Source organism: Puma concolor, unplaced genomic scaffold, assembly GCF_028749965.1.
Source record: "Puma concolor isolate L17-30 unplaced genomic scaffold, mPumCon1.1.hap2 unalloc_scaffold_22, whole genome shotgun sequence".
NCBI classification, from domain to species: domain Eukaryota; kingdom Metazoa; phylum Chordata; class Mammalia; order Carnivora; family Felidae; genus Puma; species Puma concolor.
This window is the reverse complement of record NW_028240228.1, coordinates 25,092-40,279: the sequence shown is the minus strand read 5'-3', so window position 1 is coordinate 40,279 and position 15,188 is coordinate 25,092. Positions and strand designations below refer to the sequence as shown.

At 43.7% G+C, this 15,188-nt stretch overlaps 1 protein-coding gene across 5 annotated transcripts in view; it reads right to left on the bottom strand.

Moving 5' to 3' along the window:
* Positions 1-2,825: 2,825 nt before the first annotated feature.
* The window catches only part of LOC147571536 (leucine-rich repeat-containing protein 37A2-like), a 33,266-nt gene continuing 20,903 nt past the window's right edge, over positions 2,826-15,188 (bottom strand). For 4 of the 5 annotated variants that reach the window (XM_086696266.1, XM_086696263.1, XM_086696265.1 and 1 more), the window contains 5 exons: positions 9,151-9,252; positions 4,926-4,975; positions 3,333-3,387; positions 3,111-3,253; positions 2,826-3,009 (listed from right to left, as the gene is read on the bottom strand). In XM_086696266.1, the coding sequence (XP_086552392.1) occupies positions 3,137-3,253; positions 3,333-3,387; positions 4,926-4,975; positions 9,151-9,252 (324 nt within the window). In that variant the 3' untranslated portion in view covers positions 2,826-3,009; positions 3,111-3,136. Of the gene's footprint in view, positions 3,010-3,110; positions 3,254-3,332; positions 3,388-4,925; positions 4,976-9,150; positions 9,253-9,634; positions 11,055-15,188 lie in introns of those variants that run through there. The other variant, XM_086696264.1, reaches the window with a different exon arrangement.

Genomic DNA, 15,188 nt, shown 5'->3' with positions numbered 1-15,188 from the left:
CATTCTGTGTCTCCCTCTCTCTCTGCCCGCACGCTCTCTCTCTCTTTCTCTCAAAAATAAACATTAAAAAAATTAAAAGAGGGGCGCCTGGGTGGCGCAGTCGGTTGGGCGTCCGACTTCAGCCAGGTCACGATCTCGTGGTCCGTGAGTTCGAGCCCTGCGTCGGGCTCTGGGCTGATGGCTCAGAGCCTGGAGTCTGTTTCCGATTCTGTGTCTCCCTCTCTCTGCCCCTCCCCCGTTCATGCTCTGTCTCTCTCTGTCCCAAAAATAAATAAACGTTGAAAAAAAAAATTAAAAAAAAAATTAAAAGAAATATGGCAGGGTGGCATTTGAGACTAATAAGTATTGTGCAAATTTGAGGTAGTGTTATAGAAACAACATTTTCTAAGCTTCACTCTATGAACCACATTTGCGCTAATGGAAATATTCCAAAATAGGAGAATGGAGTTGCCTGGAATCCCGGCCCACACTTTGGGAAGCCCAACTATGCACAGATGGGTCTTCTTGGTTTCTCGTCAGCTCTGTCTCTGTGTCCACCTCTCTTATTCAAAAAGTCACCACCAGCCCCCGCTCCACCCAGCTCATTAAGGAGTTTGGGCTGGCATGAGGAATTTCTGCCCTTGTGACCTAAGAGTGACTACAGGGCCTGGTACTGCGCCTGGCTCAAAGCAGGTGCTCAACAAACAGTAGCTGCCACCATCCTCATCGTTCTAATTATTGATTCTTTGATGGTAACCATGGCTTAGACGTCTCTGTACCCCTGCACCCTGCAGCAGGGCAGTATAACCGTCAGCAGGCTTTGGAGTTAACAGGCCTGGATTAAACCCCTACCTGGCAGTTTTGGATTTGCGGCTTTGGGCACCTGAACAGGTTACCTACATCCTTTAAGCCCTGTCCCCTTATCTGCCAGATGGGGATAATAAAGTATGTTTTCACGGACTGTTGGGCGAAATTAAGACTGCAACACGCCCAACCCAGGCCTTGACACCAAGTAAGCAAATAGTGAACTAGCTGCTGCCGCTGCTTCCGATTACTGTTACTCTCTAGTCTTGTGCTTTCAACACAGTTATTTGTTGGCTCACTGAAGTCACCACACCGAGACAGACACTTGGGGGCCATTCTCACTAAAACGCTGGGGGAACGGGAGCAGGCACCCGGAGAACAGGTGTCCTTGCCCAGCAGCAGCAAACTAATAGAGCCGAAGAGGCACTGATGGGCCAATCACTCCGCTTGGAACCGTTCCTACCAACCCTGCCAAATCTGCTGGGCTGTGCCCCAGTCCTACTGTCCCCTCGGGGGACTCTGTTGGTGGCCAGCGGTTGGTGCCATATTCCATCACCTATCGCTAAGCCACCAGCATTTATTTGGGGGCATGTAAAGAGATTGTCAGGGGCGCCTGGGTGGCTCAGTCGGTTAAGCATCCGACTCTTGATTTCAGCTCAGGCTGTGATCTCACGGTCGTAAGATCGAGTCCCTCGCATCGGGTTCCACACTGAGCACGGAGCCCGCTTGGGGCTCTTTCTCTCCCTCTCTCTCTGCCCCTCCCCCCTTGCTCTCTTTCAAAATAAACAGACATTAAGAAAAGAGATGATCAAACCTTGTTCGTTCAGGATTTCTTTTATTCACTACTGTATTTTGACTCTGACGTCCTTTTTCTAAAATCTGTCATTCATTTACTCAGAAAGTATAGATGACTTCATTATTTTTAATGTTTATCTATTTTTGAGAGACAGTGTGTGAGCTGGGGGGAGGGACAGAGAGAAAGGGAGACGGAGGATCTGAAGTGGGCTCTGTGCTGACAGCAGAGAGCCCAATGCAGGGCTCAAACTCCCACACCATGAGGTCATGACCTGAGCCAAAGTCGGATGCTCAACGGACGGAGCCACCCAGGCACCCCGACTCCTCCCAACATCCCAAATGTGACTGGTTAACGCCCTCCTCTGCAGAAGTGGAGGGATGTTTGCGTCTTCTGCACGTTGTGCTGCATTATCTCTTGGAATCGTGCAGCCCTGATCCGAGCTGGGTAGGAAAGCAGTGGTAGGTGCGGTGCTGGGCTGAACTGGAGAGAGCCCAGCCGCACGCATCCGACCCTCAGTGGGGTCAGCAGAGGCTAGTGTGGTACAGGTGAACAGGAAGTGCCCCCACCAATAAGTTTTCTGAAATAAAGGCCTGAGCAGGGCAGTCCTGGGTGATTACTGCTCTCACACATTCTTTACTCTAACCCTCCAGCATCTCCCTGCTAGCTCTCTGAGGGTGGGGACTTTTTTTTTTTTTAAAGAAAACAAACACAAAAACCCAATGGGAATTGTCTACTAGCTTGTAAGGTTGAGGAACACCCTACTTCCCGCTACACATTTTGTGTCTGAGTTTGAGCTCTTGGGAAGACAGACAGGCCTCAGCCCGACAGTGGAGGTAGGCTCAGCGATCCAAATACTCTGGCAACCCCAAAGACCTCACGGAGGGGCCAGAAAGAGATGATCCTCTACGGGCAGGGGGTCAAGCGCGTTGTGAGTAACTGGTATTTGGTGAGCCAGGGGAGAGAGCACCAGAATAAGCTGTGAATGAACTTAATAGTCTAAGCCCCTTGAAGATACGTTGTCCGGTTTCCAGAGACTGACTGTATCAGGGAAATGAGGGAAAGACGCCCCATTCACCCTACTTTGCCCATTTGTGTCTTGCGGAAATCCTGGCTACCACGAGGGACTCTGGCTTCAGTCCTGCTTCTCTCGCCCGTGGCCCCTGTTGTCTGTAGATAAATTCTGAACTGTTTACGTTTTAGTTCCTTACCACGTGGCTAGAATTGGTTATGGATTTATACATTTCAATATGAGAAGAAAAAGTATTTTATAAGCAATGCTGAGAAGCGAGTATCGGAAAGTAAACTTTGTAGGTGGCCTGAGGCAGGACGGCGTTCACTCTGTGACAACCTCACATAGTGTCTCACTCTCGTCACCCAGCTCTTCAGTAGTGGAATCTGTGGCCTTCTCTGCTGTGGCTTTGCCAGGCTCCCTGGGAAAAGGAGAAGAATGCCAAGGCTTTGACTCTCGAAAGGAACAATTCAACTCTTCATAATTGCCTCATTTTAGAGAAAATCTTCCCCAATCACGTACCCTAGTTCCATGTGGAAAATCTCATCTTAATGAGAAGAATCCTTGTCGTGTAGCTTCTGTGCCATGTTTTTCTTGCGTGTGGCATTGAGAGGTCTGTACATGTCCCTAAGCCAAAGTGGCCGCCTTCTCCAGAAAAAGCCCTCCTAGAAAACAGAAAGGACAATGTTAGGTCCGTTTCCCCTGCCTTCTCCAGCCACGGTACTTTATCCTCCTCAGATTTACCTGACTGTCACTTTCCTTTGAGCATCTCTTACGCAGCAGAGATCCAAAGAAGCCCCTTGAAGGAAACACACACACAGACAATTAGTGATTCGTACCATTTTCCATGCCTCTCACAATGTATTTCTCCAGTCTTATTAGCAAGCAAAATCAACACAGACCTGGGATCTCAGAAATAATTCCATACATGCTGGGCTTTCAGAATTGTCCTGTGTCTGTCCATAATGGCCCCACAGTGTCCCTGGGAGACCTTTGCATGTAACTTGACATGAAGTATAGGCAGGATTTTCACCCTGCTCCCCTTCTGGCCCTTGGCCAAGTGCCCTTGTGCAGTCAACAAACTGGGTGACCACACGGCAGAAGCACCTAACTCTCTCCAGAAGCATTTTACATCCGTCCCCGCCAGGCTTAGCCTCCCAGGCATCATTTGCTGGCGGGTGGGGAGGTGTTTCCATTTTCCTAGCTGCTTTACCTTACGAGATGAATCGCACCGAGTGAATGCCTGAGTCCAACCAGCAGTTATCTAGCTCACTGACTGTCACACTGCAGGCAGATGAGGGAGTGGGTCGTGAAATCACCTTAAAACACACGGCTAGCGCTAAAACACAAAATACTCTTTTTGCATACAAACGGAATAGGGGGTACCTGGGTGGCTCAGTCAGGTGAGCAGCCCAAGTCTTGATTTTGCCTCAAGTGATGATCTCACAGATTGTGACATTGAGCCCTGTGTCTGGCTCTGTGCTGATAGTGTAGAACCTGCTTGGGATTCTCTCTCCCTCTCTCTCTCTCTCTCTCCCTCTCTCTGCTCCCCCCCCCCCAAATAAATAATAAACTCAAACAGAACAGAAAGAATCAGAGTGTATGGTAAGTTTGTTTTAGAAGGGACTTATGTCTATACGGTATGTGTGCACTGAGTTGTGACATAAAATGCAGTTCACAGCCCAAGAACAGTGTAGTCAGAGACATGCCCAACTGGAAAGGAACCATCTTCTTTCTGGTTCTAGTGGTACTAGTGATACAACCGTCCGGCAAGACATCTTCCTTTTCTCCTTCTCCATCTCATTATTATAAAAGGAAGAGATAAATGATTATCTAAGGTCTCTCCCAGTTCAAATTCTATTGGGTCTGGATAAAGGGAATGGAGAGCGGGGCCTCGAAAACCAGAAGGAGGAAGAAGGAAGTCTCCCCCCCACTCTATAGGACGGACTCATGTATTCCACCTTCCATCATGCTTGAAGACTAGCCCCTTCACCCCACGACTTTTGGCCCTCCCTATCCCTTCTCCAGAGCCTCTGAGAAGGTCTGTGGCCAGGCCCGATGCCCACCGCCAGCAGCAACGGGTCTGAACATTTCCACCCCCGTCCCCCCACGATCTTTCTTTAAAGGTCTAGTGAGCAGGTGCTCTGTGCCAGTCCCATTCTAACTCGGGTTTGGCTGGGCAGCTAACTTTGCTGGATCCAGGCAAAGCATTAGGCCAAATATGTATTCTTTCTGCCTTTGGTGATTTCCTGGCTGTAAAACAAGGGGATTGAAATAGATGAGTTTGAAAATCTAGTTCTAAAATTCTACTTTAACGATTGCCAGACTAATATTTACCTTGAGCTTCCTTCTTTACCTTCCTTGGCTGCTGCTCTATGAGAATGAATCTGTTTTGGAAGAGAACATGATCACAGTTACCCATCACAATAACCACTCCCTCCAAATCTTTATTCATTCCTTTGCATTTTAGGTCTTCTCTACCCAGTGAGAGGATAACTTTTCCTAGGACAGGAATTTGTTTAATAGTCCTTTGACTCTTCAATAACACCTAACTTGTGTGCAGCTGGTAATACGTTTTACTGACTGTCTCAGATAACATTCGACAGATAATTCCTAATAAAAATTCTTGGGAGGAGGAAAAGAAAAGTGTCTACCAGAAACCTAAACAGCAGCACTGTTTTAAAGTCAAGGACAAGAGTAGGATGTGTGTTATCACTGCTTCTATTCATTGGTGTTGAGGAGGTCCTAACTGATGCACTGGGAAAAAATGGAGTCGTGGAAAGGAAGAACTAAGACGTATTTGCATACGAAATTACAGACAAACTAAAAGGCCCAAGAGAATCAACTAAAATTTTATTGGAAGAAATATGAGAATTCAGTAAGATGGCTAGATATAAAATCAAGAGATCAACATGTAAACCTCAATGACTTTCCTATGTTCCATAAATAATTAATCAAAAAACGGAAGAATTATCCCATTTACAATGATCAATAAAAAGGCATAAAGTACCTAGGAATAAACTTAGCAAAGAATGGGTAAGACCTATGAGATGAAAACACTAAAGCTCTTCTGAAGGACATTAAGAAGAAACGAATACATGATGTGAGACACTATTTTCCCAGAATAGTGTAAAGATGTCAGTTCCCTTCAAATTAACCTACAAAGTCAAGGCAATCCCATTCAAATCCCAAGACAGTTTTTTAAACAAAAACTGGCCAGCTGACATTTGGTAGAGAAAATGTGCAAGCATAGCTACAAACTGTATGAAAAAGAAGATCACAGAGCAGACATTAAAATACATTCTTACGGAGCAACTGCAGTTAAGTATGTAGCGTGATACTGATACAGGAAAAGAAAACCAGATTGATAGAATAGAGTCCAGATAAAAATAGTATTTTAGATCCATGAAGAAAGAATGAACCATTCAATAAAAGATTTTAAAGTAACTGGATCTTTACGTAAGGGAAAAAAGTTAGATCCCCTACCTCGACCGTACCAAAACACCACACAGATTCCATACAGATTAAAAATAAATAAATCACAACAAATATTATAAGAGTACAGAAGAAAATATCAGAGACTGTTTTTATACCATGAGGCGAAAAGGCCTTGTTAACAAGACCCATGTCCCATAAGCCATGAGGCAGATATGGTGACGGACTGTCCACACCCTCCTGTTCATCGTAGTCCTTGCCCCCTTGATCCCCTGGATTGTTTGTCCTCTTCCTGTTGATTTATAAAACTCTCTTCATATGAGATATATTCATCCTTTCAAGGGCTTTCACTGAATTTCAATGTTTCAAATATTTGTCAGTGTTTTTATCGTGAAGGAGACGGAACCGTGGGATAGGAGACAGGCTGACTGCAGGCACAGCTGGGTTCTGCTTTGGGTTTTGCCACAGGGGCCTTAAGCTGATCCCCTTCTATGTATGAAAGAAGGATGGTGATATCATCCTCACAGGACTGTGGGGATTAAATCAGATGTCTGGTTTATTCCAAGCATAAATCAGACAAGACGATCAAATCTATCAAATGTTTCTGCATGTGGTATCAGGTCACAAAGCTTTTTCTCACCACAAGATCATAAAAGTATTGATTCTATTTTCTTCTAATACTTGGGCGGGTTCTTGTTTCTCTTTTTTTACATTGACTGAAATATGTTTTTTTAAGGTGAGAAATAGGGATCTGTTGTTATTTTCCTCCCAAATAATTAAGCAGTTGTTCTACTACCATTTATTTATTTTCGTCCACTGATTTGAATACTAAAAGGTAACATTTCAATGTTTATTTATTTTTGAGAGTGACAGAGAGAGAGAGTAAGAGTGAGAGAGGGGCAAAGAGAGAGAGAGACACACACAGAATCCAGAGCAGGCTCCAGGTTCTGAGCTGTCAGCACAGAGCCCAACACAGGGCTCGAACTCCTGAACCATGAAATTATGACCTGAGCCAAAGTAGGACGCTTAACCAACTGAGCCACCCAGGCGCCTCTAAAAGGTAACATTTCAAAAGTCCTAGTCACCCACGGATCTGTCTATTGCTGGACTCTGTAGGCTACTTCACATAAATATTAGGTTGCATTATTCCTCCTTGTGAAATTGACACAATGCCTCATCTCTTCCTTTGAACATCATTATTGTCCACTACAGGAAAAAAACTGCATGGTCTCTGACCTCAAAAAGTGTATCATCTAAGTAGGGAGAGGAAATAATGAAACCACATAAAAAAATATACACACAAGGTTAAACCACATAGGAATTTAAAACAGCAATAGGAGTTTATAGAACTTCCCCAAAAGCAAAAGGCTGCAGGCCACCTCAAGATGCAGAGTACTGACTGGACAATGGCCAATGATTTCTCTTCCCAGAGGTCATGGTAAGCTGACCCCACGCTAGTTCCTAGGCTCTTAGGCTGAGAAATCAGACCCTGATCTCATCAAGAGAGAACGCACTTCTTTCTACATGGAGGCAATATCACCTCACCAATGTCACAGGATTGATCAAAATCAGAATGTCAGGTCAAGACTTGACAATAAGGAAAACATCCGTTCCATAGATAGGGCATCTGTGTCTACATGATTGGGCATTACCTCCTGTGGAGACAGGCCTCTGTGGCACGCTGAAGTATAATCAGAAGGCTATTTGGTGAGAAGAGAAGTGGAAGAAAAGTAATTAGCTGAATCCAGTGTTTAATGGAAAGGACTGAGGTAGCTAGATCCATCCATCTGCCCCGCGGGCACAGCCCAGCTGGTGGGCCTGACTCTCATCTGCTGCCTGAGGTGCCATCTCTACTCTTAGGCAAGGCTAGGTGGGCACTGCCCATGTTGGTCTCTTCCTCACCATTTCTATGCCTTTACTACTGACCAACCCTCCAGAAGACAGACATGTTTCTCCTTAGCAGTTAATACATCCAGTCAGGCTTTACTCGAGTCTGAGAGACCAGGAAGCCTTACATATCTCTGCTCTGATCCATGACCTTGATATTTCTCTCTTGAGGAGCTGCCTTTTAACAAACTGTTTAGCATATTTTTGTTATCAGGGGAGGGGAATGCGTCACTGTAGACCCTAAGAAATGGTGACAATCTCACAGAAGGACTAGGTCCAGGAGTATTACAGTATTCGGGGAAGGCTTTGTGAAGAAAGATGAACTCGAGTTGGCTTTTGAAGGCTCATGGGACTTCCACCAGCAGAGTGAAATAAAGGAATTTCAAGTGGGCAAAGTCACCAACAAAAGTAGGAATGGGCATGGTCTGACTAGGGGATGGTGGGGGGCTGCTTTGGCTGAAATGGAGGGTTGCCATGACAGATGGCAATATATATATATGTATATATATATATATATATACATATATATATATACATATACATATATATATATAATAAGCATATGTATATTTGAATAAATATATTGAATATATATTCAATTCATACATAATTGAATAAAAGGTAAACAGGCAAGCTCCAGGAATAGGCAACTGTAATTATGACAAGCTTTGAGTAGCCTGATGCAGGATTTTAGCTGCAGGGTTTTAACTGAACCTGTCTACACAATGCCTTGCGAAGTGGAGGAGAGAGCTGTAGGTACATCTAATTAATCAACAAGATGACACTTTTATCTCTAAGCCATGCCCTTTCTTCCGAGATGACTGATAGCTCCATGAAGGTGAAGACTATTTCTCTCTCATCATTTTAGCCAACGAGGAAAGAAATCAGTGGTAGGAGGAGGATGACTGGTGAGTGCATCGAATCGACATAATTTTTTTGAGTTGAAGAAATTTTACTATCGTGTCAACTGTGGCCTTCTTAGACCTAATGTCTCAGAACAAGCTAATGGCTTGTTATCTTGGTTACAATCCACAGATGTCTCCCGGCAGTGGGGTTCCTTTTAAAATCCCTGGAATATACTTTGCAATGAAAGGACAAAGCCTATCTCCTTCCTCCAGACTGAAGAGGGATATCAGGTCGTGATAGGTGGGAAAGTGGCTTTGATTTTCAGTTTGTGGGTTCTGAATCTATTATAAAGAAGGAATATAGTCTGGGAATCTGAATTAATTGTTGTCCTTACCTCAATGAGACAGAAAACTATGATCAAAATCATCACTACTACAGTCACAGATATTGCCAAGATGAGTTTGTTGTTATAGCCATAGCCTGGAACTTTTGTGAGCTAAAAAAAAGGGAAAGAACAATGTTTTTAGAAAACAGAGATAGGATGAAAGTTAACTATTCTTTAACGACTCTAAAACCCCATTCTTTCCGATGAATCGCTTATAGGTTCTTAAGGAATATACCAAATCTAATGTGATATGTAATCTTAATCATTAGGATTTTCTTCAAGAATTTATGTATCTTGTATGTTAGGTCCTCTTTTTGTCTACTCTGGGAACAGCGGCACTGTTTCCTGAATGAGCAAAGTGGCAGATCATTGCCTTAGGCAAAATTATGTGGCCAAGACAAGACCCGGACTAGGAGCCCCTGGTCCTTGTGCTTGGGTCCATGTCCTAAACCACCTAAATGTCGAGACCCCACATTTTGGGATTTATCCTCACCTCCCTTGACTCCTGCCCTCTCTGTTCACTCTGGACTTCTGTGCTCTCACTGATATAGTTCTCATTTTCCCATTGGTCCGTATCCCACTCTGCCTTGGACACCTTTACTTCTTGCTGCTCGCTGAGAAGCTTCATCAGGAGGCCTGTTCTGGAGATGAGCTTGGCACAGGCCAGCTGCATGTGGGTCTCGGAGCAGTCCATTTTCAAAGTCCGGATAACATGAGAAATGAGGCTTCTCACGTCATTGTTGGGGATGAGGGACTGTAGCTGCTGGTTTAACGGAATTTCAAACAGATCACCTTTGACACAGTGAAGCCTGTGGCTTTTGGGGGCAAGCCAGTGCCCGCATTGTGGTATTCCCATTGTGTATCATTGGTTTGTTTAACGGTCGGCATAGAGTTGTCTGCAGTAACAGTAGAATTAGCAGTGGAAAGATTCTTACGGTTTGTGAATTCAGGGAGGGTTTGTGCTGGCACAGTAGTGTTTCCTGTAGAAATATTTTCGTCAGAAACATTTTGGGCAGTAGCGTTCTCTGCAGTAGTGTTTTCTCTGTAAGTTCCTGAAGGAGCAAATAATTCTGGAAAAGGATTTTTCTGAGGACTCAGTTCTCCCGGAGATGAAAAATCCTCTCGTGAAGGGGAATTTATGAGGCTCCTGACTGCAGAGGATGGAGGCCTCTTTGCAAGCAGCTGTCTATTACTGAGTGAACTTTCCTTTCTGGACTTTCGATTCAGTTTGGCCTAGGGTGTTCTGTGGACCACATGGGAGCGACTTTTATGAAAGCGGTGTGTTTTTCTGGGGTGTGAGGCTGGCCCGAAAGCCTTCATATTTCTAACTCTAGCATTTGCATCTTCTAAAACAAAAACGCTGTACATGAAGTCTTTTGATTTTTTTTTTTCACGTCAGGTGGGGATTTTAGAGCGGGGGTGGCAGAAGGCCTGCCCAAAGAGTATTGCTTCAGGAAAGAAGAGACCGCTGCCTTGTGCTCCTCTACGAACGAAGGCTCTGTATTGAAGGAGCTTCCCATTAATTTGCTGGGCCTGTGCGCCACGTGAAGCTCCCCTGGGGATGGTCTCCTGAGCCTTCTTTCCTTGGCCATGTTCTCCACAGACGGCTGGGCGTTCTGTTTCCTCTGGATGTTCTGACGTCTCAGTTCTTTTAAGTGCCTTTTCCGTATGCCCTTTGGGCCCTTGATGACCTTGTTCACTCTCAGGAACTTTTTCCCCACACTCTCAACCTCGTCTAGGCTCTTCTCCTGCGGTTGGGCAGTTTCCAATTTCTTTGGAAAGATTTGACATTTAAACTTGGGACCTAATCACTTAGATTCCACCTACACCTGCCTAAATAACCCAGAAAGCCGCCAGAGGATTAGCAGAACGGAGTCTCCGGAGCCAAGCGCAGATGAGAGGCCCACAGAAGAGGGGCCCCTCCTGAAGTGGATCACCTAAGGAGAAGCGAGCTAAGCCTGCCCCTCCTGCCCACCCCAGCTAATACGCCTACCCACCCCAGCTAATACGCCAGATCCCCAGCATCACAAGCCTGGCAGTGTGCAAGTAGCCCAGATGGGCCACGCCACCCTACAGTGAATCCCGCCCCTAGGAGAGGAGAAGAGAAGGCACACACCAGTCTGACTGTGGCCCCAGCGGTGGGCTGGGGGCAGACATCAGGTCGGACTGCGGCCCCGCCCACCAACTCCAGTTATACACCACAGCACAGGGGAAGCGCCCTGCAGGTCCTCACCACTCCAGGGACTACCCAAAATGACCAAGCGGAAGAATTCCCCTCAGAAGCATCTCCAGGAAATAACAACAGCTAATGAACTGATCAAAAAGGATTTAAATAATATAACAGAAAGTGAATTTAGAATAATAGTCATAAAATTAATCGCTGGGCTTGCAAACAGTATGGAGGACAGCAGAGAATCTCTTGCTACAGAGATCAAGGGACTAAGGAACAGTCACGAGGAGCTGAAAAGCGCTTTAAACGAAATGCAAAACAAAATGGAAACGACGACAGCTCGGATTGAAGAGGCAGAGGAGAGAATAGGTGAACTAGAGGATAAAGTTATGGAAAAAGAGGAAGCTGAGAGAAAGAGAGATAAAAAAATCCAGGAGTATGAGGGGAAAATTAGAGAACTGAGCGATACACTAAAAAGAAATAATATACGCATAATTGGTATCCCAGAGGAGGAAGAGAGAGGGAAAGGTGCTGAAGGGGTACTTGAAGAAATTATAACTGAGAACTTCCCTGAACTGGGGAAGGAAAAAGGCATTGAAATCCAAGAGGCACAGAGAACTCCCTTCAGACGTAACTTGAATCGATCTTCTGCACGACATATCATAGTGAAACTGGCAAAATACAAGGATAAAGAGAAAATTCTGAAAGCAGCAAGGGATAAACGTGCCCTCACATATAAAGGGAGACCTATAAGACTCGTGACTGATCTCTCTTTTGAAACTTGGCAGGCCAGAAAGAATTGGCACGAGATCTTCAGTGTGCTAAACAGAAAAAGTATGCAGCCGAGAATCCTTTATCCAGCAAGTCTGTCATTTAGAATAGAAGGAGAGATAAAGGTCTTCCCAAACAAACAAAAACTGAAGGAATTTGTCACCACTAAACCAGCCCTACAAGAGATCCTAAGGGGGACCCTGTGAGACAAAGTACCAGAGACATCGCTACAAGCATAAAACATACAGACATCACAATGACTCTAAACCCGTATCTTTCTATAATAACACTGAATGTAAATGGATTAAATGCGCCAACCAAAAGACATAGGGTATCAGAATGGATAAAAAAACAAGACCCATCTATTTGCTGTCTACAAGAGACTCATTTTAGACCTGAGGACACCTTTAGATTGAGAGTGAGGGGATGGAGAACTATTTATCATGCTACTGGAAGCCAAAAGAAAGCTGGAGTAGCCATACTTGTATCAGACAAACTAGACTTTAAATTAAAGGCTGTAACAAGAGATGAAGAAGGGCATTATATAATAATTACAGGGTCTATCCATCAGGAAGAGCTAACAATTATAAATGTCTATGCGCCGAATACCGGAGCCCCCAAATATATAAAACAATTACTCATAAACATAAGCAACCTTATTGATAAGAATGTGGTAATTGCAGGGAACTTTAACACTCCACTTACAGAAATGGATAGATCATCTAGACACATGGTCAATAAAGAAACAAGGGCCCTGAATGAGACATTGGATCAGATGGACTTGACAGATATATTTAGAACTCTGCATCCCAAAGCAACAGAATATACTTTCTTCTCGAGTGCACATGCAACATTCTCCAAGATAGATCATATACTGGGTCACAAAACAGCCCTTCATAAGTTTACAAGAATTGAAATTATACCATGCATACTTTCAGACCACAATGCTATGAAGCTTGAAATCAACCACAGGAAAAAGTCTGGAAAACCTCCAAAAGCATGGAGGTTAAAGAACACCCTACTAAAGAATGTGTGGGTCAGCCAGGCAATTAGAGAAGAAAGTAAAAAATATATGGAAACAAGCGAAAATGAAAATACAACAATCCAAACGCTTTGGGACGCAGCGAAGGCAGTCCTGAGAGGAAAATACATTGCAATCCAGGCCGATCTCAAGAAACAAGAAAAATCCCAAATACATAATCTAACAGCACACCTAAAGGAAATAGAAGCAGAACAGCGAAGGCAGCCTAAACCCAGCAGAAGAAGAGAAATAATAAAGATCAGAGCAGAAATAAACAATAGAGAGTCTAAAAAAACTGTAGAGCAGATCAACGAAACCAAGAGTTGGTTTTTTGAAAAAATAAACAAAATTGACAAACCTCTAGCCAGGCTTCTCAAAAAGAAAAGGGAGATGACCCAAATAGATAAAATCATGAATGAAAATGGAATTATTACAACCAATCCCTCAGAGATACAAACAATTATCAGGGAATACTATGAAAAATTATATGCCAACAAATTGGGCAACCTGGAAGAAATGGACAAATTCCTAAACACCCACACTCTTCCAAAACTCAATCAGGAGGAAATAGAAAGCTTGAACAGACCCATAACCAGCAAAGAAATTGAATCGGTTATCAAAAATCTCCCAACAAATAAGAGTCCAGGACCAGATGGCTTCCCAGGGGAGTTCTACCAGACGTTTAAAGCAGAGATAATACCTATCCTTCTCAAGCTATTCCAAAAAATAGAAGGGGAAGGAAAACTTCCAGACTCATTCTATGAAGCCAGTATTACTTTGATTCCTAAACCAGACAGAGACCCAGTAAAAAAAGAGAACTACAGGCCAATATCCCTGATGAATATGGATGCAAAAATTCTCAATAAGATACTGGCAAATCGAATTCAACGGCATATAAAAAGAATTATTCACCATGACCAAGTGGGATTCATTCCTGGGGTGCAGGGCTGGTTCAACACTCGCAAATCAATCAACGTGATACATCACATTAACAAAAAAAAAAAAAGAGAAGAACCATATGATCCTGTCAATCGATGCAGAAAAGGCCTTTGACAAAATCCAGCACCCTTTTTTAATAAAAACCCTTGAGACAGTCGGGATGGAAGGAACATACTTAAAGATCATAAAAGCCATTTATGAAAAGCCCACAGCTAACATCATCCTCAACGGGGAAAAACTAGAGCTTTTTCCCTGAGATCAGGAACACGACAGGGATGCCCACTCTCACCGCTGTTGTTTAACATAGTGCTGGAAGTTCTAGCATCAGCAATCAGACAACAAAAGGAAATCAAAGGCATCAAAATTGGCAAAGATGAAGTCAAGCTTTCGCTTTTTGCAGATGACATGATATTATACATGGAAAATCCGATAGACTCCACCAAAGTCTGCTAGAACTGATACATGAATTCAGCAAAGTTGCAGGATACAAAATCAATGTACAGAAATCAGTTGCATTCTTATACACTAACAATGAAGCAACAGAGAGACAAATAAAGAAACTGATCCCATTCACAATTGCAGCAAGAAGCATAAAATACCTAGGAATAAATCTAACCAAAGATGTAAAAGATCTGCATGCTGAAAACTATAGGAAACTTATGAAGGTAATTGAAGATTTAAAGAAATGGAAAGACATTCCCTGCTCATGGATTGGAAGAATAAATATTGTCAAAATGTCCATACTACCCAAAGCTATCTACACATTCAATGCAATCCCAATCAAAATTGCACCAGCATTCTTCTCGAAACTAGAACAAGCAATCCTAAAATTCATATGGAACCACAAAAGGCCCCGAATAGCCAAAGTAATTTTGAAGAAGAAGACCAAAGCAGGAGGCACCACAATCCCAGACTTTAGCCTCTACTACAAAGCTGTCATCATCAAGACAGCATGGTATTGGCACAAAAACAGACACATAGACCAATGGAATAGAATAGAAACCCCAGAACTAGACCCACAAACGTATGGCCAACTCATCTTTGACAAAGCAGGAAAGAACATCCAATGGAAAAAAGACAGTCTCTTTAACAAATGGTGCTGGGAGAACTGGACAGCAACATGCAGAAGAATGAAACTAGACCACT